Source organism: Pan troglodytes, chromosome 1, assembly GCF_028858775.2.
Source record: "Pan troglodytes isolate AG18354 chromosome 1, NHGRI_mPanTro3-v2.0_pri, whole genome shotgun sequence".
Lineage (NCBI taxonomy): Eukaryota > Metazoa > Chordata > Mammalia > Primates > Hominidae > Pan > Pan troglodytes.
In genome coordinates this window covers 220,786,432-220,808,336 of record NC_072398.2, presented here as the reverse complement: position 1 = coordinate 220,808,336, position 21,905 = coordinate 220,786,432, and the positions used below count along the sequence as shown (strand labels likewise).

The following is a 21,905-nucleotide window of genomic DNA, read 5'->3' as shown; positions in this document are numbered from 1 at the left end:
GACCAGACACTCATGCGAAAGGCTAGACGCTTCCAATCCAAACTTACGAACCTCCTCCTACCTTTCCTAAAAGGGACTGTTACATGGGGTACAAATATGAATGATTAATTTATTTTCTGCCCACATGTAAGAATCAATTCATAACACTTTCCTGTTTGGGTGAGCTACTGGGAAGAATAAACAAAAGCTGGCTAGAACTCCACAAAGTTCCACTGTTCTTTTGTGCTTTCTCTGCTGCACTGTTACATGAGAGTTCCAAGGCAGCAGGGTCACGTGGGATGCTATACATCAGTGGTCCCCAATCTTTTTGGCACTAGGGACTGGTTTCATGGAAGACAATTTTTCTATGGACCAGGGTGGGGGTGGGGAGATGGGGGATGGTTTTGAGGTAAAACTGTTCCACCTCAGATCTTCAGGCAGTACTTAGATTCTCACAAGGAGCACGCAACCTAGATCCCTCACATGTGCAGTTCACAACAGGGTTCACACTCCTGTGAGGATCTAATGCTGCCACTGATCTGACAGGAGGCAGAGCTCAGGTGGTAATGCTTACTCACCTGCCACTCACCTCCTGCTGTATGGCCCTATTCCTAACAGGCCATGGACAAGTACAGGTCTGCAGCCTGGGGATTAGGGACCCCTGCTATACATGACTGTATGGTACATAGCACTTCTGTGGCATGTGGTTTAAGCTCAGTGTCATTTGATGGCCAGGAGATCCACTTGAAAATCCCTATTTTTAGCAGACCTTGTAGGATGCCAACATTTGGGGCCAGATTCTCGTTACTGAAATGAATGCTATGGAGCTAAGGCTGCGGTGCCCAGCTGGGCTAGACATTTGCAAAAAGAGAGCAGACTGGCAGACAGTGCCAATTCTCAACAGAATCTTTTGATTAGAATGCCAAGTTGCTATAAGGGTATCAGTAACATCCTCACCCTTTAGCAGGCAAAGGAGGCTGGGTATGTGAGAAAACAAACTCTGATCCACCTGATCCTCTACTGCTTTTTGATTCTGAGAAAAAAAAATTGTTCAGTAACTCCAGCTGCCTGAACAGAAATTACTTTCTGAGGAGCTAGAAGCCCTGATTGGAAAAGAGCTCTGGGGGATTATGGCATGGGAGGAGAGCTGTCAGGCATCAGGCTTATGTGGGAAGGACCCACGCTGACTACAACAGTACAAGTAACTGCTTGAGTGGCTCCATAACATGGAAATGGCAATCGTATGTTCCAAAGACAGAGTTACTGTTTTAAGGACAGAGGAACCTTTGTATAGATTCTTAGTGAAAAGCTTATTTTAAGGATGTTTGCTGAAACTCCATGTTTTTCACATTTGTTTTCAAAAGAGCATTGTCCTTCATATATAGTACATGAAAAATTACAATATTCATGTTTTTTAGATACAAAGTCATATACAAATAGAGGAAGAATAAATTCAAATTGCAAACCATACCAGCAAAGAAAGAGGGAAATGAGACTCTAGATATGGATTTATTAGGTGACAGGGATTCTTTTCTCTATATTTTAATATATTTTCCAAGTTTTGAACCACGGGCTAAGGATGGGCCTGTTCTCTGTCCTGCCTAGAAACTGACAGAAGCATGGGTGACCAATCCCAGACATGCTTGGCACTGCTGAGTTTTCATCTCTGTTGTAATCTTCTGACACCTCCTTGCAAAATATCAAGTGTTATATGCTAATACTGGCCCTCTCTTTGTTGAAGGAGAAAGCATGTAAAAAGACAACTGTCCAAACCCTGTGGCTACAAAGTCTTTTTTTGGCTTCCTAAGAGATTTACTCTATTCTTCTATTTCTAGAACTTTTCTAAGTTGGAAGATTTCAAATGTGAGATAGTGTTAGATCCAGGTTGAGTAAGGATTTTATAAAATACTAAATAATGATCAGAGATGGGAATAATCAGCCTAGATAAAAGCATATTCAGCAGGATGTCAAAATATACCAGATCCTCATATAAACAGCATGGATTACATTAACAGGCCTCCCTGGGTGAGTAGCGTCTCTTTTGCCTACCTTACGCTCACCCCATGGTTATATAACCTTTTGAACGGAATTTGGAAATTCCTCTGACCCTGCCCTGCTTGCTGATAGAGTTGAGCCAGTGGCTGGCAGGGGCATAATCTAATAGGCGAAACTGGAAACACACAAATTCACAGTCCTCTTTTCTCAGCCCAGAGACTGTACAGGCAAGGAAAGAAAGACTCGCCCCATCTCCCTCCTCCCCTCCTCTGGCCTAAGTTGCCGCTGACTTCACCCAACAGGCACCTGACCCTCCCAGATGAGCTGGGAGGGGCTAAAGCCTGGTGCAGCCATGGTAGGGGTGGAGGTACAGGCAGCAAACAATATTTAAGATGCTGACTTGTGGAGCATTCGGGCTTGGGAAGGAAAGCTATAGGCTACCCATTCAGCTCCCCTGTCAGAGACTCAAGTTTTGAGAAAGGCTAGCAAAGAGCAAGGAAAGAGAGAAAACAACAAAGTGGCGAGGCCCTCAGAGTGAAAGCGTAAGGTTCAGTCAGCCTGCTGCAGCTTTGCAGACCTCAGCTGGGCATCTCCAGACTCCCCTGAAGGAAGAGCCTTCCTCACCCAAACCCACAAAAGATGCTGAAAAAGCCTCTCTCAGCTGTGACCTGGCTCTGCATTTTCATCGTGGCCTTTGTCAGCCACCCAGCGTGGCTGCAGAAGCTCTCTAAGCGCAAGACACCAGCACAGCCACAGCTCAAAGCGGCCAACTGCTGTGAGGAGGTGAAGGAGCTCAAGGCCCAAGTTGCCAACCTTAGCAGCCTGCTGAGTGAACTGAACAAGAAGCAGGAGAGGGACTGGGTCAGCGTGGTCATGCAGGTGATGGAGCTGGAGAGCAACAGCAAGCGCATGGAGTCGCGGCTCACAGATGCTGAGAGCAAGTACTCCGAGATGAACAACCAAATCGACATCATGCAGCTGCAGGCAGCGCAGACGGTCACTCAGACCTCCGCAGGTAAGGAGACCAGTCCCCTGAGGGAGCGTGGAGTGCCTCCCCATCTACAGCACTGCTTCTACATATCCTGGTCATCAGAACCACTACTGGGGCCTCTTTTGGGGGTATACTTTCCCTTTAGTAAAGGCTTATGCAGTATTTCCTTTGACTTCTAATGCTATGTAAGTTTACCTAACACCTTCACGGGTCCCTTTTATCCACACAGTGTTTCAGCCTACCATCTTGGAGTGCTGAGATACTACATGGTTTGCCCAAAGTCACCCAGCAAGTCTTAGAAGCAGGGTTCAAGTCTTCCTGATTGGTGTAGCTCTGCTACTTCCTCACCAAGAGCTGACAGGCTATATCTCAAGAAATTCCAAGGAAGCACCAAACTGTAACAGCTGTTCCTCTGGAAGCAAAGTTTTGCCAGAAACAGTTCTCTGGTGTTCCTAAGATTTACCAGGAATGAGCATTAATGGAATTTTGTGTCCTCTCTCTGTAAACATAACTCTTCTCATTGGCTCAGAGTTAAGTGTAGAGACACATAACCATGTGAAGAGTCCCTTTGTGTTCAGGAAGGATGCGGCTCCTTAAGGTTCCTCAATTGTGATACGTCTATTTTTTTCCATGGTCTTAAATGAATTTCTCCGAATACAGGATTTTTTAAATGCAATGCTGAAATATAGACTTAATAGGCCAAAAATAAGATAAATTTAATCTTTCTTTTGCAAAATAACTTTTATTTCTGGTTAGCTCAGCTCAGGTGGGCCAACATGAATTTACGGTTTAGAGATAAAAATTTGGTTTTCTGAAATTATCAGGAAAATATTAGTTGTAAGGAGCATATCCTATAGACATGTCATTTCTTGCTGATATAAAAACCATTGGTCCCATTATAAACTACATGAAGAACAAAGACATGATCAGCTTCTACTGACTAAGTCAATGGTTAACCTCAGCTCAAATTAAGAAAAAGTTTTAACATGAAACCAAGCTTGAAAATTCTGTTACCTGAACCAACATGTATCAATCACTTTCTAAGCATGGACTTCCGGGCCCTCAGTTTGGGATTAGAAAGGTATTCTCAGGCCATTTTCCAGACAAGTGAGTCCTGATTTGGTCTGTGAGATGAAACCAGACATGTGGAAGACCAGGCCAGACAGAGGAATCTGACCGTGCCACTTCCTGCTCATCCAAACAGGAGGCTTTCTCACCATCCTGCAAGGAGGTTCTTGGGGTCAAGTGCAGCTCTCCCACCAGGTCTCTTGCTCTTCTTGCCTAGGACATCATTCCTTATTTTTCTTCTCTATGACCAAGTTCTCAGTTACCCTTATATTCTATAAGTAGGTAGTCCCTTAGAGGAAGCAGTAAGTTGGTGCTTTCACCACTAAGAGGAAATGAAGAATAGTGATGGCGAAGGCACACGTACTCTACCTCCCTTTCCCAAGGTGCTCTGCAAGAGAACCTATGTGCCTCAGACAACTCCCATCTGCCATCTTGGTGCTCCTCTCTAAGGTCCCAGTGCAGTGGTCACCAAGAAAAGCACCCCGAGACATAGCAGGCAGGAAGCTTCTCTTGGATAGTAAGGGCCGCAGTCTCTGAATCCTATCAGAAAAGGCTGTCTCTTCCACTATGCTCTTTGATATTTAGAATACAGAGCTTAAATCCTGCATAAAGTAGCAGCTCCATGGCCCTAGAGTAAAAAAACTGGCCAGTCTGATGCTCTCATTTCATTGTTTTAACAAAACTTCTGGGAGGAAGGCCTCAAAGGTTCTTCTGAGTGTTTTGAGGTACTAGCTGGATGGAAGGGGAAAATATGTGATAATAAAATCTATCTCCCTTAATTATGGTCTCAGGTGGCAGTAGCCACCACCTCTGAACAACAACAAAAACAACCAGCCAGGAAACATCAACAAAACCAGACTCTATGAGATATTCACGACTGATTTGTTATAGCGGCGGCTGTCTAAGAAGTCTGAATCTATCTGACAGGAGTATCTGTTACGTGGCCCTCATACACTGTAACATTTCTAGAATTCATGGCCCAGCTATAGCAGAATAATTTATTTCAGAGTTAACCTGAAACCACCTGTTGGAACGTCCCACTAATGCTATCCAGGTGAAGGGCTTCCCTACCCCTCTGCTCCACCGCTAGTAAAGCCAAAATACACCCCCTCTGGATCTCCCCATATCCACCTCTCCCAAATGCAGACACTGATGGGTAATTAACACCACTGGGAATCCCAGGGTAGAAATAAAGGCTCAGTCTCTAAACACTCAACTCAGATGGAGCCACTGGGTCTAAATGCTCACCCTGTGGTTTGTTCTCTTGTAGATGCCATCTACGACTGCTCTTCCCTCTACCAGAAGAACTACCGCATCTCTGGAGTGTATAAGCTTCCTTCTGATGACTTCCTGGGCAGCCCTGAACTGGAGGTGAGGTCATTACAGTCACTGGCCATGCCCTAATACCTGTCCTTCACCCCCTCAAGGGGACTACAACAACAGGGCCATTCACAGTTTAAAGAAAGGAAAATTCGGCTGGGCGCAGTGGCTCACACCTGTAATCCCAGCACTATGGGAGGCCGAGGCAGGTGGATCACTTCAGGTCAGGAGTTTAAGACCAGCCTGGCCAACATGGTGAAACCCTGTCTCTACTAAAAATACAAAAAAATTAGCCAGGCATGGTGGCGGGCGCCTGTAATCCCTGCTACACAGGAGGATCGCTTGAACTCAGGAGGCAGAGGTTGCAGTGAGCCGAGATCACGCCACTGCACTATAATCTGGGAGACAAAGTGAGACTCCATTTCAATTAAAAAAAAAAAAAAAAAAAAGGAAAACTCAAACACAAGCAAACACACCAAACACCACAGAGCTATGCAAACACTCAGTTTATGCCCTGCACTCCAAACCCAGGCATCTGTTTGGCCCCTTCAAATCATTATCAGTCAAACACCAAGCCTTCTAACATAGATCAGATCATTCTTATAACCACCACATAACTTAGTTTAAATCTCTTGCCATGTCCTAGAACAGCTATTCCTTGGGGGAGGAGAAAAGAAAACACGAAGGCAGCATCAAAAGTATCTGGATTTTCACCCAGGCATGGTGGCTCACACCTGTAATCCCAAGTTTTTTGGGAGGTGAGGTGGGCGGAACAATCACCTGAGGTCAGGACTTTGAGACCAGCCTGGCCAACATGCTGAAACCCAGTCTCTACTAAAAATACAAAAATTAGCCCGGTGTGGTGACAGGCACTCTGGTCCCAGCTACTAGGGAGGCAGGAGAATCACTGAAACTCAGGAGGTGGAGGTTGCAGTGAGCCGAGATTGCACCACTGTACTCTAGCCTGGGCAACAAGAGTGAAATTCTGCCTCAAAAAAAAAAAAAGTATCTGGATTTTTCCCTCCAAGCTTCATGTGCACTCACCCCCGGGCCCAATTTGCATCATTCTTCCAGAGCAATGCACCACCCACCCCAGCTCACCAGCAGTGGGGCAGCATCACTGCCCGAGTGAGCCAGTGTGACTGTGGGAGTGCACACATCTACTGGCTCTGCAGGGACAGGAACAGGTTGGGAAGCCTGCCCTCTTGCTCCTGCCTTCTGCCCCTGCAAGTCCCTCACCAGAGTATCCCCTCTGCTTCAGGTGTTCTGTGACATGGAGACTTCAGGCGGAGGCTGGACCATCATCCAGAGACGAAAAAGTGGCCTTGTCTCCTTCTACCGGGACTGGAAGCAGTACAAGCAGGGCTTTGGCAGCATCCGTGGGGACTTCTGGCTGGGGAACGAACACATCCACCGGCTCTCCAGACAGCCAACCCGGCTGCGTGTAGAGATGGAGGTAAGCACAAGGCCAGGGGCCCCATGACTGGACCAGTGCCACTACACATGACCGCGTACAACTCCGGGAGTGCCATTCCTATTCCGATTCAAGACAAATCTGTATATTTATTGTGATGGTTTTCCTGCAAGTTGTAATGGAGTTGAGGAAAAATAGGTATTTTTCCTTTCTGCAACCCCCCAACCCCCCGACAAAAGTGGGGCTGCAGGTGGGACAGGAAGAGGCCAGACCCAGGCCAGAGTAGAGCAAATTCAACAGTCAGCTGTGCCGAACACTAGTCTCTGCTCTGGCCGAGCATGAGGTCCTTTAGGTGCAAATCTTACTGATACTGTTTGGGGACCCTTGCTGAAGGTCTGAAAGCACTCACTATATCCTCATGTTTCTCTTACAGCAGCTCTGTGTGGGATTCAGCAAAAACATAGCTGCACCTTATAAGCAGGAAAGTGAGGAATATAGAAAAAGAGACTAATCAAGGCCATATGGTGAATCAGGAAAGAAGTTCGAGCCTTGTTTTCTGATTCCCAGGTTAACACAGTAAACTGGAGGTAAACAAGTAATAAAGTCTTATTAGATTCACACCTATAAAAAGATGTTTGGCTACGGGACTGTCAGGAGAGAAGGGGTATAGAGACAGCATGAAATGGAGCCTGCTGCACTTTCTTTAAGGCTCTGCTCCTCCTGACAGGACTGGGAGGGCAACCTGCGCTACGCTGAGTATAGCCACTTTGTTTTGGGCAATGAACTCAACAGCTATCGCCTCTTCCTGGGGAACTACACTGGCAATGTGGGGAACGACGCCCTCCAGTATCATAACAACACAGCCTTCAGCACCAAGGACAAGGACAATGACAACTGCTTGGACAAGTGTGCACAGCTCCGCAAAGGTGAGATTTGGGGGGACCGGAAAGGAGAAGTTCAGGTACAAGCTCATAATCCCACTTGAGGAGAAAGAGTGAATTATAACTGTACAGTTGATATTCCGGTTTTGGTATTCTTTCTGACGCTGGCTCTAACTCCTTACCTGATGCCTGGTCTGTCACAGTCAACTTACTAGCACTGGGTCTGTTTCTCATGCCAGGTGGCTACTGGTACAACTGCTGCACAGACTCCAACCTCAATGGAGTGTACTACCGCCTGGGTGAGCACAATAAGCACCTGGATGGCATCACCTGGTACGGCTGGCATGGATCTACCTACTCCCTCAAACGGGTGGAGATGAAAATCCGCCCGGAAGACTTCAAGCCTTAAAAGGAGGCTGCCGTGGAGCACGGATACAGAAACTGAGACACGTGGAGACTGGATGAGGGCAGATGAGGACAGGAAGAGAGTGTTAGAAAGGGTAGGACTGAGAAACAGCCTATAATCTCCAAAGAAAGAATAAGTCTCCAAGGAGCACAAAAAAATCATATGTACCAAGGATGTTACAGTAAACAGGATGAACTATTTAAACCCACTGGGTCCTGCCACATCCTTCTCAAGGTGGTAGACTGAGTGGGGTCTCTCTGCCCAAGATCCCTGACATAGCAGTAGCTTGTCTTTTCCACATGATTTGTCTGTGAAAGAAAATAATTTTGAGATCGTTTTATCTATTTTCTCTAAGGCTTAGGCTATGTGAGGGCAAAATACAAATCCCTTTGCTAAAAAGAACCATATTATTTTGATTCTCAAAGGATAGGCCTTTGAGTGTTAGAGAAAGGAGTGAAGGAGGCAGGTGGGAAATGGTATTTCTATTTTTAAATCCAGTGAAATTATCTTGAGTCTACACATTATTTTTAAAACACAAAAATTGTTCGGCTGGAACTGACCCAGGCTGGACTTGCGGGGAGGAAACTCTAGGGCACTGCATCTGGCGATCAGACTCTGAGCACTGCCCCTGCTCGCCTTGGTCATGTACAGCACTGAAAGGAATGAAGCACCAGCAGGAGGTGGACAGAGTCTCTCATGGATGCTGGCACAAAACTGCCTTAAAATATTCATAGTTAATACAGGTATATCTATTTTTATTTACTTTGTAAGAAACAAGCTCAAGGAGCTTCCTTTTAAATTTTGTCTGTAGGAAATGGTTGAAAACTGAAGGTAGATGGTGTTATAGTTAATAATAAATGCTGTAAATAAGCATGTCACTTTGTAAAAATAAAATATTGTGGTTCTGTTTTAAACATTCAACGTTTCTTTTCCTTCTACAATAAACACTTTCAAAACGTGAGTATCTTCTTTTTAAATTCTTACCATTACCACTTACAGCAGGATAAAAAGTTAAAGTTAAATCAGAGGGTGAGCAGTGACAGAGGCCCGGGGTTTGTTTTGGTGTTCAGGGCAACCAAGCGGGGAGCAGAAGCCAAAAGGGAACAGGTAAGGGACAAAAGGGCAGCAACCAGGACAATTCTTCATAAAGGGGATTACACATCTGGGGCTGGGCAGTGAAGGCACCCAGCCTTATCAGACCCTCTATTCTACTTAGGATAGAGAAGCAAAAACAGGCCAGCAGACCTTACCCTAATGCTCGGGGCTAACCAAGTAAAAGTGGTGTGTGTGCGCTTTCTAACAAATAACCACTCAATCCTCTGTCCCCAAGAAAGCAAATATATTTACTGATATGTGAGCTTTAAGGAGATGGGGGTAGTTTATACTATCTCAGTGTTAGCCCTGATTTGGGATTACATCTCGGATTTAATTTGCCCTGTAGCAGATAGGTTAAAAAAGTCAATAGGTTGCAAGACGGATTGAACTAGTAGCAAGAGAACAATACTGTCAACAGAACACAGTTTTTTAAAGCAAAGACAAAAAAATAAGAAATAGCTGCACGCGGTGGCTCACGCCTGTAATCCCAGCACTTTAGGAGGCCGAGGCGGGTGGATCACGAGGTCAAGAGAGCGAGACCAACCTGGCCAACATGGTGAAACCCGCTTTCTACTAAAAATACAAAAATTAGCTGGGCATGGTGGCATGCGCCTGTAGTCCCAGCTACTTAGGAAGCTGAGGCAGGAGAATCGCTTGAATCTAGGAGGTGGAGGTTGCAGTGAGCCAAGATTGTGCCATTGCACTCCAGCCTGGAGACAGAGCGAGACTCCATCTAAAAAAAAAAAAAAAAAAAGAAAGAAAAGAAAAGAAATAGCTGAACAAAGATGTTTTTGTGTAGGGCTACCCTAATTGTTTCAAAAAGAATTTAGGGAAGTTGACTCAAATGTATATACTAAAATAAGCTCTGAAAAAGCAGACAAATTGGTGAAGGGAAAATAAGAGTAGGAAAAATAAAACAAAGCCTGTGGGGGTTGGGGGAGGGTTAGTAGTAAAAACAGGTAAGATGTCTGGAATTTGTTGGAGGTAGACCAGGAATTTAGCTTCAAGCTCTCTAGCAGCCACTGTGAGGAAGGAATTCAATCCCTTACTGCAAAGCGATGTCTCCAAGGCCAGATCCAAGTAGTGGCTCAGGGACATAAAACCAACAGTGGGAAAAGACCCCTGAGAAGAATTTCCATGAGGCTCACCCACAGAACTAGGGGTAGTGCTATGAGCAACTTTGTCTAAGGCTGTTTCTTAAAACTTCCTTCAGTAAAGACGACAGTATACCACCACAACCGGGCTTAGGAAAAGCAGCTTTACAAAATCAGAAGTAAAAACTGCAATTGGAAGCAAAAAAAGAAAGGTGATGGGAAGACACAGGAGACCGGCAGAAGGGAGGCAGAAATGCAAGCTGAGCTGACTTAGCTGAGGACACCCAAAGAGCCGAGCACACTGGCTTTCCCCAGAAACAGCATTCATTCATTCACTCATTCATTCATTTCTTTATTGAGACAGAATCTCGCTGTCATCCAGGCTAGAGTACAGTGACGCAATCTTGGCTCATTGCAACCTCCACCTCCCAGGTTCAAGCAATTCTCCTGCCTCAGCCTCTCAAGTAGCTGGGAATACAGATGTGCGCCACCACACCCAGCTAATTTTTGTATTTTTAGTAGAGATGGGTGTTTCACCATGTTGGCCAGGCTGGTCTCGAACTCCTGACATCAAGTGATCCACCCACCTTGGCCTCCCAGAGTGCTGGGATTACAGGTGTGAACTACCCTGCCCGGCCTGGAACAGCGTTTTAAACAAAGGACAAGATCAATCTCCAGGGAATTCTGAGGATTTACTTTCAATTATATTTGCTTACAAAGCTAAATAACCTTCTAGAGCACTTTTCCAGGCCTCTGACTATATTTTTCTGCTACAAATCTGCATAACTTTAAGTTTTTATGATTGTATCAAATATGCGGAAAAATTAAGGGTGGAATTGGGAAGGTTTCAAATAGGTCTCAAACAGGTGAGCAAGGAAATTAATATGCAAAATGAGTTATCTGACCTTAAAGTGATCATACTTAGTTACCGTATTTTCTATGAGCTATCAAGTGACAGCACATTACCTAACCCAGAGATGGAAGGAAGAAAGTGGATTTTCACATTTACTGTGCCTGATGTGAAACTGAAGCATGCCTCAGAGGACGGCATGTTTTTAATTATTCCTACATGGTATTTCAGAAATCAACATTTTCTCCAAGTCCAATTTATTTGGGCAAAAACAGGATTCTATTTCTATCTTTTCGCTAACTTTTTAAAGTGTTAAAGGAACTCTTTTAAATATCTTCTCAAAAGCACAGCTAGGAAAGGACTTGGCTATTTGATTACCCTCTCAAACAAAGGAGGCTCTATCCTCCTTTGATAGAGCCACACAGCAGGCTCTATCAGCCATGGTGAAGGAACTTATTAGCCAGATGATTTTTTCTAAACTATCTGCAGTGAAATGACCAACCATTTAGCATTCACATGAAGATAATGAGATCCCAAAGTTGATATTCTCTGATAATCATTAGGGGAAGTGAATGGTTTTTTAGGAGCTGGAGCTAATGTTTCGTGCTGCTTGTAATTTCCTAACAGCAGAAAATTTATTAAACGAACTATTTTTTCCATACCCAGAAGACTGAAAACTGTCTTAACAGAGGAGCGAACATAACCACATCAGAGAAAAGACCATTAGATTTCAGATTATGCTCTGCCTTTTATATTCACAAAACACCAGAGGAGGAAGATGCAGGCATCAATAGATTTAGTTGATAAAACCCCACTGTGCCCTTGGGTACCCTCTGAAGCCCAGGAACCAGCACATTCTACTCCAGCTCTAGACAGCGCTATCTAACCCAGACATAAAACCTATCTTCCTAGGCTGCCATGGCCACAGAATTGCTTCTCAACTAAATTTCACTGGAACAAGAAAGGACAGGTTGGAAAACAACAGGAGCCCAGGTGATAAGGGTCAACAGAAACGACAATCATGGCTAGATTCCTGGGGAGAGCCATCTGCAACAACATGTCATTTAAACATGCTGGCCAGACCCAGAGGCAGATTTCACAGAGCAGAAGTCTTCAAGTGACTCCAGTGAAGTGGCACCAGGCAGTGGGAGAAGAGAGGTCATTTTGCATGAAGGCAGCAATTAAAAAGGGTTTATGGCCTACCTGATGAGAGATTCTAGAATGGCAGGGGTGGGGCCTTTCTGGAACTCCAGTTCTTTGTAGTGTAGTGCTTTGGCATATGCTCGGCACTTGGCAGCTCTCTCACCCAGCAGAACAATGCCATTGTCATCTCTCAGTGGCAGGGGGCCCTGGAGGAGAGCAAAACCTCACAGCATAGGAAAATGGCAGATGGGGCACAAACAAGAGAAGGCTGTGTGGATGCTTCTCTCCTCCCACCAGCTGGTTCCCTGTCAGCCTCCATCTGGACAATGGGGAAAAGTCTCACCTTGTCACTGTGTTCCATGAATTCAGCCAAGTTTAAGAGGGTCTGTGTGACTTCAGCGATGTCTTGTGAGGTGAGGGCCAACTCGATGCTTCTGATGAGCTCATCCTGTTGATCTTCATTCAGTTCAGACCAGCAGGACACAAATGCAGCATTGAAGAGATCCCTGAAGGCAGAGAAGGTGGAAAATGGAGAGACCTCCCGTGCCTCTGCCTGCTGCCTCAAAGTCACACCTATCAATTCGCTTTTGGCATCACTGATTTTGGTTATACAGACCAGTGCTATACAGACCAGTGCTGTCCAAGAGAATTTTCCTGTCCAATATGGTAGCCAGTGATCACTAAAGCACTTGAACTGTGGCAAGTGTGGCCAAGGAACTGAATTTTACATTTTATTTATTTTTAATTAACCACATATGGCTAGTGTCTACTGAATTTTACACTGCAGGTACAGACATTGTGATATTCAGGGACTTGGGGGGCGAGTGGCAGGGCGGGGAGAAGAGCAGAGCAAAGTGACTTTTCTCCAAAGGAATATTTCTTGGCAGTTTTTGCATTATTTCTCTTCACTGGAGGAAATGGGAAATGAACAGTATAGGGACTTCTAACATAGAAGTTGGCATTAACAAATGCAGAAAATAATAATCATTAAATGATTCTTGGGATGTTTCTGGGACAATGTCTAAATTCTTAAGGTCAGAAATGTCAAAGGCAGCATCTACAATTGCTTTCAAAATATAACCAGAATCCTTAGTTGGATGGTCATTAAAAAATGACAACAGGACTAGAAGCATTAGCAAATAGGATCCAAATCCTTAAGTTCTAAAAGATTTTCTAAGCCAACAGTTGGGGCCTCACAAAGACGTGGAACCAGAGGTTCCATTTCAAAGATTACTATGACTATTTTACATTACCACAGTACCACATGATGGACACATTTGCCATCCCTTACATCTAACATTAATTCTGTCCTCCCCACTGTTCTGGTGACTGGGCGGGGAAGGAAATGGGAAAAAACAGGATATACCTACAATGGATAGATTTAGCATTTGATGCCTCTATACCTATTTTCTGTTACATATTAACAGGTTAAGTTAGACCAATGTGTATAATTTTGGAATTTGATAGAAAAAACAAAATTTGAAATCCAAAGGATCAAATGAAGACCAAAAAAAGTCTGTTATAAATTTAAAAATAAGGCCGGGCGTGGTGGCTCACACCTGTAATCCCAGTACTTTGGGGGGCTGAGGCAGGCGGATCACAAGGTCAGGAGATCGAGACCATCCTGGCTAACATGATGAAACCCCGTCTCTACTAAAAATAGAAAAAATTAGCCAGGCGCGGTGGTGGTGGCCTGTAGTCCCAGCTACTCAGGAGGCTGAGGCAGGAGAATGGCTTGAACCTGGGAGGCAGAGTTTGCAGTGAGCCAAGATCACACCACTGCACTCCAGCCTGGGCAACAGAGCGAGACTCTGTTTCAAAAAAAAAAAAAAAAAATTTAAAAGTAAGTTTTCGGAGCCAGGTAATTACAGTCGCTGGTCATTCTGGTGACTTGGGAGGCTGAGGCAGGAGGATCTCTTGAGATTAGCAGTTCAAGACCAGCCAGGGCAATAACCAAGACCTTCATCTCTAAAATCATAAAAAAAGTTTTCCTGATCTAGGTCAGAGGCCACATTGGATCTTGAATGAACGTATTTGGGACTAAGGGGATAAAAACATTGTGTATATCACAAGCCTCTCATGGATAACACTGTGCTCAGAGGTGACTGGAGAGAAAAGAGGAATAATAAATACATCAGCTGAGTACATGATATCTCCACACTACGGAAACAGGGAAGTCCTAGAAACTATTTTAAAGCATTAAAAAATACTTGAAAGAAATTAGAGGATGCAAATCACGGCATCAAACCAACAGTCTAGGGGCCATCACTACTGCTAAACATATATCATAACAGCAAACCAGCTGCTGACAAAAATGAAGTGAAATGCCTTGCTTTCTGCTTCTTGCCAATGCGAAGGGCTGCTTATTAATTAAATCATCATTTTATGCCTCATTATAAATAATTAATATCCAATGCAGAAAAATTTAAGAAATAAAGAAGAGAATAAAAAAGAAAATAATCACTCCTTAAGCCTTCCCTAAAGATAACCATTGCTATATTACTTTCTAATCTTTATCCTATTCACATTTATTTTAATTTTCAATTTTGTACTCCATTTTATTTACTTACACTATATTATAAATCTTTCACATGCATTAAAAGTTTTATAAACCAAAAAAAATTTTTTTTGAGATGCAGTCTTGCTCTGCCATCTAGGCTGGAATGCAGGGGCACGATTGTGGCTCTCTGCAGCCTCTAAACTCCTGGACTCAAGCAATCCCCCCGCCTTAGCCTCCTGAGTAGCTAGGATTACAGCTTCATGCCACCACGCTTGGCTAATTTTTTATTTTTGTAGAGATAGAGTCTCGCTAGGTTGCCCAGGCTGGTCTTGAACTCTTGGCCTCAAGTGATCCTCCTGTCTCAGCGTCCTAGAGTGCTGAGATTATAGGCAGGAGCCACAATGCCCAGCCTGTAAACCAAATTTTAAATGGCTGTTTAAGATTTACTATTTAGGCCGGGCACAGTGGCTCATGCCTGTAATCCCAGCACTCTGGGAGGCCGAGGTGGGCAGATTGCGAGGTCAGGAGATCGAGACCATCCTGGCTAACATGGTGAAACCCCATCTCTACTAAAAGTACAAAAAATTGGCCAGGTGTGGTGGCATGCACCTGTAGTCCCAGCTCGTTGGGAGGCTGAGGCAGGAGAATGGCTTGAACCCGGGAAGCAGAGGTTGCAGTGAGCCAAGATCGCGCCACTGCACTCCAGCCTGGGAAACAGAGCAAAACTCCGTCTCAAAAAAAAAAAAAAAGATTTACTATTTAAAACAATATTTTTTTTGGCGGGGTTGAGGGATGAGAAATTACCTGATAGGTACGATGTACACTATTATTCAGGTGATGGTTCTACGAAAAGCCCAGACTTCACCACTATGCAACATATCCATGTAACAAACCTGCACCTGTACTCCAAAATCTATAAAAATTTTTAAAAATTAAAAAAAAAATGGTGATGACTCATGCCTATAAATCACGGCACTTTTGGAGGCTGAGGCAGGATGACTGCTTGAGTCCAGGAGTTTGAGATCAGCCTGGGCAACATAGTGAGACCTCGTCTCTACAAAAAATAAAATTAGCTGGGCCTGGTGCGTGTCTGCAGTCCCAGCTACTCAGGAGGCTGACGTGGGAGGATCACTTGAGCCCAGGAGGTTGAGGCTGCAGTGAGCCGAGATTGTCCCACTGCACTCCAGCCCGGGCAGCAGAGACTCTGTTTCCAAAACAAAAACAAAAACAAAAAACCAGGCAGGGCGTGGTGGCTCACGCCTGTAATCCCAGCACTCTGGGAGGCCAAGGCAGGTGGATCATTTGAGGTCAGGAGTTCAAGACCAGCCTGGCCAACATGGTGAAACCTCACGTCTACTAAAATTACAAAAAATAGCCAGGCGTGGTGGCGTGCGCCTGTACTCCCAGCTACTCGGGAGGCTGAGGCAGGAGAATCGCTTGAACCCAGGAGATGGAGGTTGCAGTGAGCCACAATTGCGCCACTGCACTCCAGCCTGGGTGACAGAGCAAGACTCCATCTCAAAAACAAAAACAAAAATGAAAACAAAAAAACCAACCAAACAACAACAAAAAAAGATGTCTAAAGTGATGAATATCCCAATTATCCTGATTTGTTTTATTACACATTATATGAATGTATCGAAATATCACATGTACTTTGAAAATATATGTACATCTATTATGTATCAATAAAAAAAATTTTGGCCAAGTGGCTCATGTCTGTAATCCCAGCACTTTGAAAGGCCAAGGTGAGCAGATCACTTGAGGCCAGGAGTTGAAGACCAGCCTGGCCAACATGGTGAAACCCCGTCTTTACTAAAAATACAAAATTAGCTGGGTGTGGTGGTACACACCTGTAATCCCAGCTACACGGGAGGCTGAGGCAGGAGAATCTCTTGAACCAGGAGGCAGGGTTGCAGTGAGCCACAATTGTGCCACTGCAGTCCAGCCTGAGCAACAGAACAAGACTCTCTCAAAAAAAGAAAAAAAAAATTCTGGCAAATTCTATTTTCCAAAGATGTCTGCAACAGTGGCTCCTGTCCCATATAGTCTGTTAGAATATTACTTCTCCTCTCTCAAGAGGTGGGTGCCCATGTCTTCTTCCTTTGAGCCTGAGTGCGCCTTTGTGGCTGCCTTGAGCAACAGGGCAAGGCAGAAGTGACTCTTCATGACTTTCAAGACTCTTTATGACTTAGATCATAAAAACACCATGCTCTTCTACTACCTCGTTCTCTTGGGACACTCACTCTTGAAGCCAGTCACCATCTGTGAGAAGGCCCAAGCAACTCATGGAGTGATCCCATGGAGAGGAACCAAGGCCCCCAGCCAGAGCTGGGTTCCTAGTCGAGAGTCACCTGCGCTTTGCCAGACACACAAGCCAGCCTTGAATGCGGATCCTCCATCCTGCCCCAGTCAAACCATCTCCACTGACACCATGTGGAGCAGAGGCGAGCTGTCCCAAAAGTCCTCCCAAATTGCAGATTCAGGAGTAAAATAAATAACTGTTATTGTTTCAGACCTTTTTTTTCCTGTGGTATTTGTAACAAACAGCAATAATTAGAATACCATTGTTATTGGAAATAGGTTACATTCAACTATTACACAGTTGCTTTTAGAGTTATAAATAACTTTGTAATTAAAATGTTAGACCTAAAGCTACTAGAAAAAGGAATTTGTGGTCTACTAGCAAGGTTAAGATAGATGCTACAGTATGAGCTTGTTGAATTTGTCTTTCTCTTTCTTTGTATCCCACAAAATTAGAAAAATTAAAAATACCAGCCCCTTGATTATTACTTCTAATAAAAACTAATTTGTATATATCATTTTCTATGTGCTGATCTTCTCCACCCGCCCTGACACACTATACCTGGCCATCGGGTTGTAGGCCTGTGCCAGGGCCCAGCAGGAGCGCAGGGAGGGCGATGATGAGTCCTTCAGCAGCTCCAGGCTCAGCCGTCTCAGCCATTCCAGCCAGTCATCTTTGGAGACCCTCCTGGCAGCGCCCCAGGCCTGTGATCCCACAGGTGACAATGGAAAACAATCAGTTTCAAGGGCCAATTAAAAAAGTCCTCATCTATTTAATGATTATTCTACTTTTAGATTTATAAAATCCATCTTTCACGATAAAATTCCCCTAGAGTGCAAATACAAAAGAATAACATTTAATTAAAAGTCATAAAGCAAGAACAGCAACTCTGGAACATACCACACTATGGAAAAAGCCTGTTTCACAACTCCTTTGTGCTGGACTCTGACTGCAGCAAAGGAGCACTACAGAACCAGAATACACGGGATTGCCACACTCGGGTGCATTCGACAAAGCCTAATGGGCTCCAGCAGGGCATGAAGGGAGCTGCGTCCTCTGCATTAGAACACCAGCTCATCTGACAGTGAAGAGTCACGCAAGAAGAGGGAAAAGGCTCAGGTTTACACCATAGTGAATCATGTTGCAACCAGGTGAGCAGTGAGCCCAAAGCACATGGCACTGTGGTAAAACAAGAAAAAGGGGTTGAACAGATTTAATTTCTACTCTATCCCCTCCAACTTCTCTCAAAACTCTGAACTCTCCAGACATCAAGAGTTACTACCAGGGGCAGCTTATTCAGGTGGGTGGAAAGGCTGAGGTTTTGGAGAACAGTATAGTGTAGTGGGCAACAGCTACACTTGACTCAATGGCTTCAGTTCAAATCCCAGTTATATAACATAATTGGCTCTCTGATCTTTGGCAAGTCACTTAACTCCCCTGTGCCTCGGTTTCCTCATCTGTAAAATGAGGATTATAGTTTCTGCTTCCTGGGGTGTTTTAAGTTAATAAATGTAATGAATTTATAACAGTGCTTGGCACAAAGTTAGTACTATTTGCCTAGTTCTCTAAAGTTAGAAACACCTGCCTGGGATCCTGGCTCTTCCACTCAGCAGCTGTAACACCCTGGGCAAATTACTTGTATTTTGCAGCTGAGCCTCAGAGTGCCTCATCTAGGGATAATGTGTCTAAATGGCTTAGCCGGAATAAAGGAGCAAAAAATGATTGTTATTATTGTCAAAACGACACCTATTTGAACTGGCCTAGGCCTAACTACACTAAATCCCTAACTTAAAATATGTTCTTCATAGATTTTTCCAGCAGGACACGTCAATCCTCCCTAAATGGGGGAAATCATGTAAGACAGAGCAGAAGGTCTCAAACTTTGGACTAGTGAAGTGGTCCAGTGAGTGAAAAGACCCCCAGGTGCTATACCATCAAGGACTCAACCATCACCTCCCTGGGATACACTGGAGATGTGCTGTTGCTTCTAAAGAGTTACGGATGAATACAATTAGACAACCTATCACTTTATGTCAAAAACCGAAGCAGAAATGTTACAAGAGACAAACTAAATAATACCACTGACCATACAACGAGAACCTCTGAATGAGAAGGAAGAGGGAGACTAGATACCAAAGACTGATTTTTAGACCTTGCTCTGTTGAGCACGATGGGAACATCCAGTCCTTTCCTGCCCACAGATACCTGGTTTCCTCCCTACAAGATGGGTTTGTGTGTAGCTGTATTATATTATATAGCAATTGTTAAAAGCTGCACATAAACAGGGAAGTATTACTAGTTTCTTTTTCCCTCTAATGAAATGAGGTTGGGCCTGGGTAAGGCAGAGACAATTCAACACAGTGGTTAAGAGAGTGGGCTCTGGAGTCATGCTATCTAGGTCAAATCCCAGCTCCACCATTGATGCTAGTTGACACTGGGCAAATTACTTAACCCGTCAGTGCCTCACGGTCCACATCTGTAAAGTGGGACAGCAACGACAGCACCTAACTCATGGGGTTATCATGAAGATTAAATGAGTTAATATAGTGTTCCACCACAGTGCTTGACACATGGAAAGCACTCAATAAATGTCAGTTGTTACTATTACTTGATAAATGGCAGTAAATAGGTTTTCAAAAAATCATAGCTTAATTTATTGACTAGGCCAAGTCCCCCATGTGGCCCTTTCCCCGTGCTCTGTAAAACATTATCAACTCTCAATTCTCTGGGTTCTATAACAACTGTGTAAACACGAGCTGCTTCCTCTTGCCATCCACCCACTGCTGATCGCCTCATCTGGTGATGCTGGTGCCTGTTCATGGAATGCCAGCTTACTCATGGTGAAGGTAAACCCAAACAGATTATCATTCAGACAGACAGTAAAGCTGCTGAAAATTCTGGAAGGCATTCTAGAGGTATACATAAATGGTTTTTATGTTTTCTGTATCACATAAATCCAATATTATCATAACAAATAAAATGGTGACTGAGGTGGCAAATTGTTACTCTGAAAGTTGGTTAAGACTGATAAATACACCAATCCCTAATTATCATCACATGATTATAAGGAGGCACAATTTACTTCTGAACAATGAGGTCTGCTGCCTTTTTTTGTTGTTGGTGGTGGTGAGACAGGGTCTTGCTCTGTTGCCTGTGCTGGAGTGGTGAAGTGAGATGATCACTGCTTACTGCAGCCTTGACCTCCCAGGCTCAAGAGATCCTCCCACCTTAGCCTCTCGAGTAGCTGGGACTACAGGCATGCACCACCATGTCCAGCTAATTTTTGTATTTTTTGTAGAGGGGGAATTTTGCCATGTTGCCCCAGCTGGTCTTGAACTCCTGGGCTCGAGTAATCCTCCCGCCTGGCTCCCCAAAGTGTTGGAATTACAGGCATGAGCCACTGCACCTGGCCCCCTACCTCTTTTTTTTTTTTTTTTTTTTTTTTGAAGAGAATCTTGCTCTGTCACCTGGGCTGGAGTGCAGTGGCACAATCATAGCTCACTGCACCCTGGAACTCATGGGCTCAAGTGAACCTCCTGCCTCAGTCTCCTGAGTAGCTGGGACTACAGGCAGGTGCCACTCTGCTCAGCTAATTTTTAAAATTTTTTCAATTCCTTTTTTTTTTTTTTTTTTTTTTGAGACAGGGTCTTACTCTGTTGCCCAGGCTGGAATTAATTTTTTTCATTTTTCATTTTTATTATACAGATGGTGTTTTACTATGTTGCCCAGGCTGGTCTCAAACTCCTGCTTCAAGTGATTCTTCCATTTTGGCCTGCCAAATTACTGAGATTACAGGCATGAGCCACCACGCCCAACTCCCACAATTTACTTCCCAATGAAATAGATCTGAGAGTGAGCTGTGGAGGATTCTGTCTAGAGTTTTGAACTTGATCTACTTTCTCAGGTGAGATAAACTAAGAGTCTTTCTTTTGTCTATCTGGCAAGGTTTATGCTTATTTTTTCCAAGTCTGGGTAGAAAGCAAAACTTCCTGGAAGCAAACTAGATTACTGAGGAATTTCCTAAAATAGAGAGAACAAAGCTCTAAAGCAGGGTGGACGGCTGCCTGGTTGGAAGGACATTCTGAACCTAGTCAGGATGAAAACATCTGGGTGGAAATGTACATCTGGCCTCCTGCCTGGCCCCTCCCTCCAGTGTGAGGTGTCAGCAGGGTGGCCTCAATGATTACCTGGGAATGCCAAGTGACTGATAACCTTTTTCTTCCTCCTAAAGTCTCAGAGTAGCAGTTACAAAATCCCCAGAGGGAAAGCAGCATCACTCCTGACCCAGGAATATTTTACTACCTCCATCTTAACCCAGCAAACGTTTCTTAGCAGTGGTCACTTGAAGCTGTTTGTGTGAGTAAAGACTCTGAAACAACAGTAATAAACCCCCAGTGCCCCGCAAAGCTGGGCGTGAGCCCGCACACACGCACAAAGGACTGTGTTCAAATCTTTATGGGTTTTGCCAAAAGAAGTGAACGAGTCAGCTAGGACACAGTCTTGCCCAGTTCTTCACCTCTATCTGCTGCGGCACATGGAGTGAGCTGGCTAATAGATGAAAAATAACACTGAAATCTAAACTGAAGTTGCTTACAGTCACCAGAAACATGAAAGACTAATGCAAAATGGAAAATACTCGATGTGGTATATTTATTTAAAGTCGGTGAAGTAATTATGATTATTGTGCTCTGATTCACTAGAGATGCTTTGAAACTGCCTGTTTTTAGGTGGATAGCTGATGGCATACATGGTGAAAAGCTGGTCATATCTTAGGCTTTGGCCAGCAGAGATAATTCAGTAATCACTTGGAAACATCTAAAACCTCACTACTCAAAGTATGGTCCATGGATCAGCAGCATCACAT

General features: G+C 44.2%; 2 protein-coding genes across 7 annotated transcripts in view; one reads left to right on the top strand and one right to left on the bottom strand.

The window, feature by feature from the left end:
* MTOR (mechanistic target of rapamycin kinase) overlaps positions 1–21,905 on the bottom strand; it is a 157,150-nt gene that overhangs the window by 81,144 nt on the left and 54,101 nt on the right. For all 6 annotated transcript variants that reach the window (XR_010148262.1, XR_010148265.1, XR_010148263.1 and 3 more), the window contains 3 exons: positions 17,603–17,745; positions 12,580–12,742; positions 12,297–12,442 (listed from right to left, as the gene is read on the bottom strand). Coding sequence is in view for 3 of the 6 variants with exons in the window: in XM_016953950.4 (XP_016809439.2) it covers positions 12,297–12,442; positions 12,580–12,742; positions 17,603–17,745 (452 nt within the window). In the remaining 3 variants the exon portion in view is untranslated. The remainder of the gene's footprint in view (positions 1–12,296; positions 12,443–12,579; positions 12,743–17,602; positions 17,746–21,905) is intronic.
* ANGPTL7 (angiopoietin like 7) lies at positions 1,968–9,015 on the top strand. The gene is made up of 5 exons (XM_001137075.6): positions 1,968–2,989; positions 5,304–5,404; positions 6,615–6,809; positions 7,495–7,693; positions 7,888–9,015. The coding sequence occupies exons 1-5, from the start codon at positions 2,614–2,616 to the stop codon at positions 8,055–8,057; spliced, it is 1,041 nt and encodes a 346-aa protein (XP_001137075.1). The 5' UTR covers positions 1,968–2,613; the 3' UTR covers positions 8,058–9,015.

Excerpts from the sequence above, each read along its gene's own strand:
- ANGPTL7 (XM_001137075.6), top strand. The coding sequence starts at position 2,614 with ATGCTGAAAAAGCCTCTCTCAGCTGTGACCTGGCTCTGCATTTTCATC. Across the intron at positions 2,990-5,303 it reads GGTCACTCAGACCTCCGCAG|ATGCCATCTACGACTGCTCT; the intron begins GTAAGGAGACCA and ends GTTCTCTTGTAG. Across the intron at positions 7,694-7,887 it reads GTGTGCACAGCTCCGCAAAG|GTGGCTACTGGTACAACTGC; the intron begins GTGAGATTTGGG and ends TTCTCATGCCAG.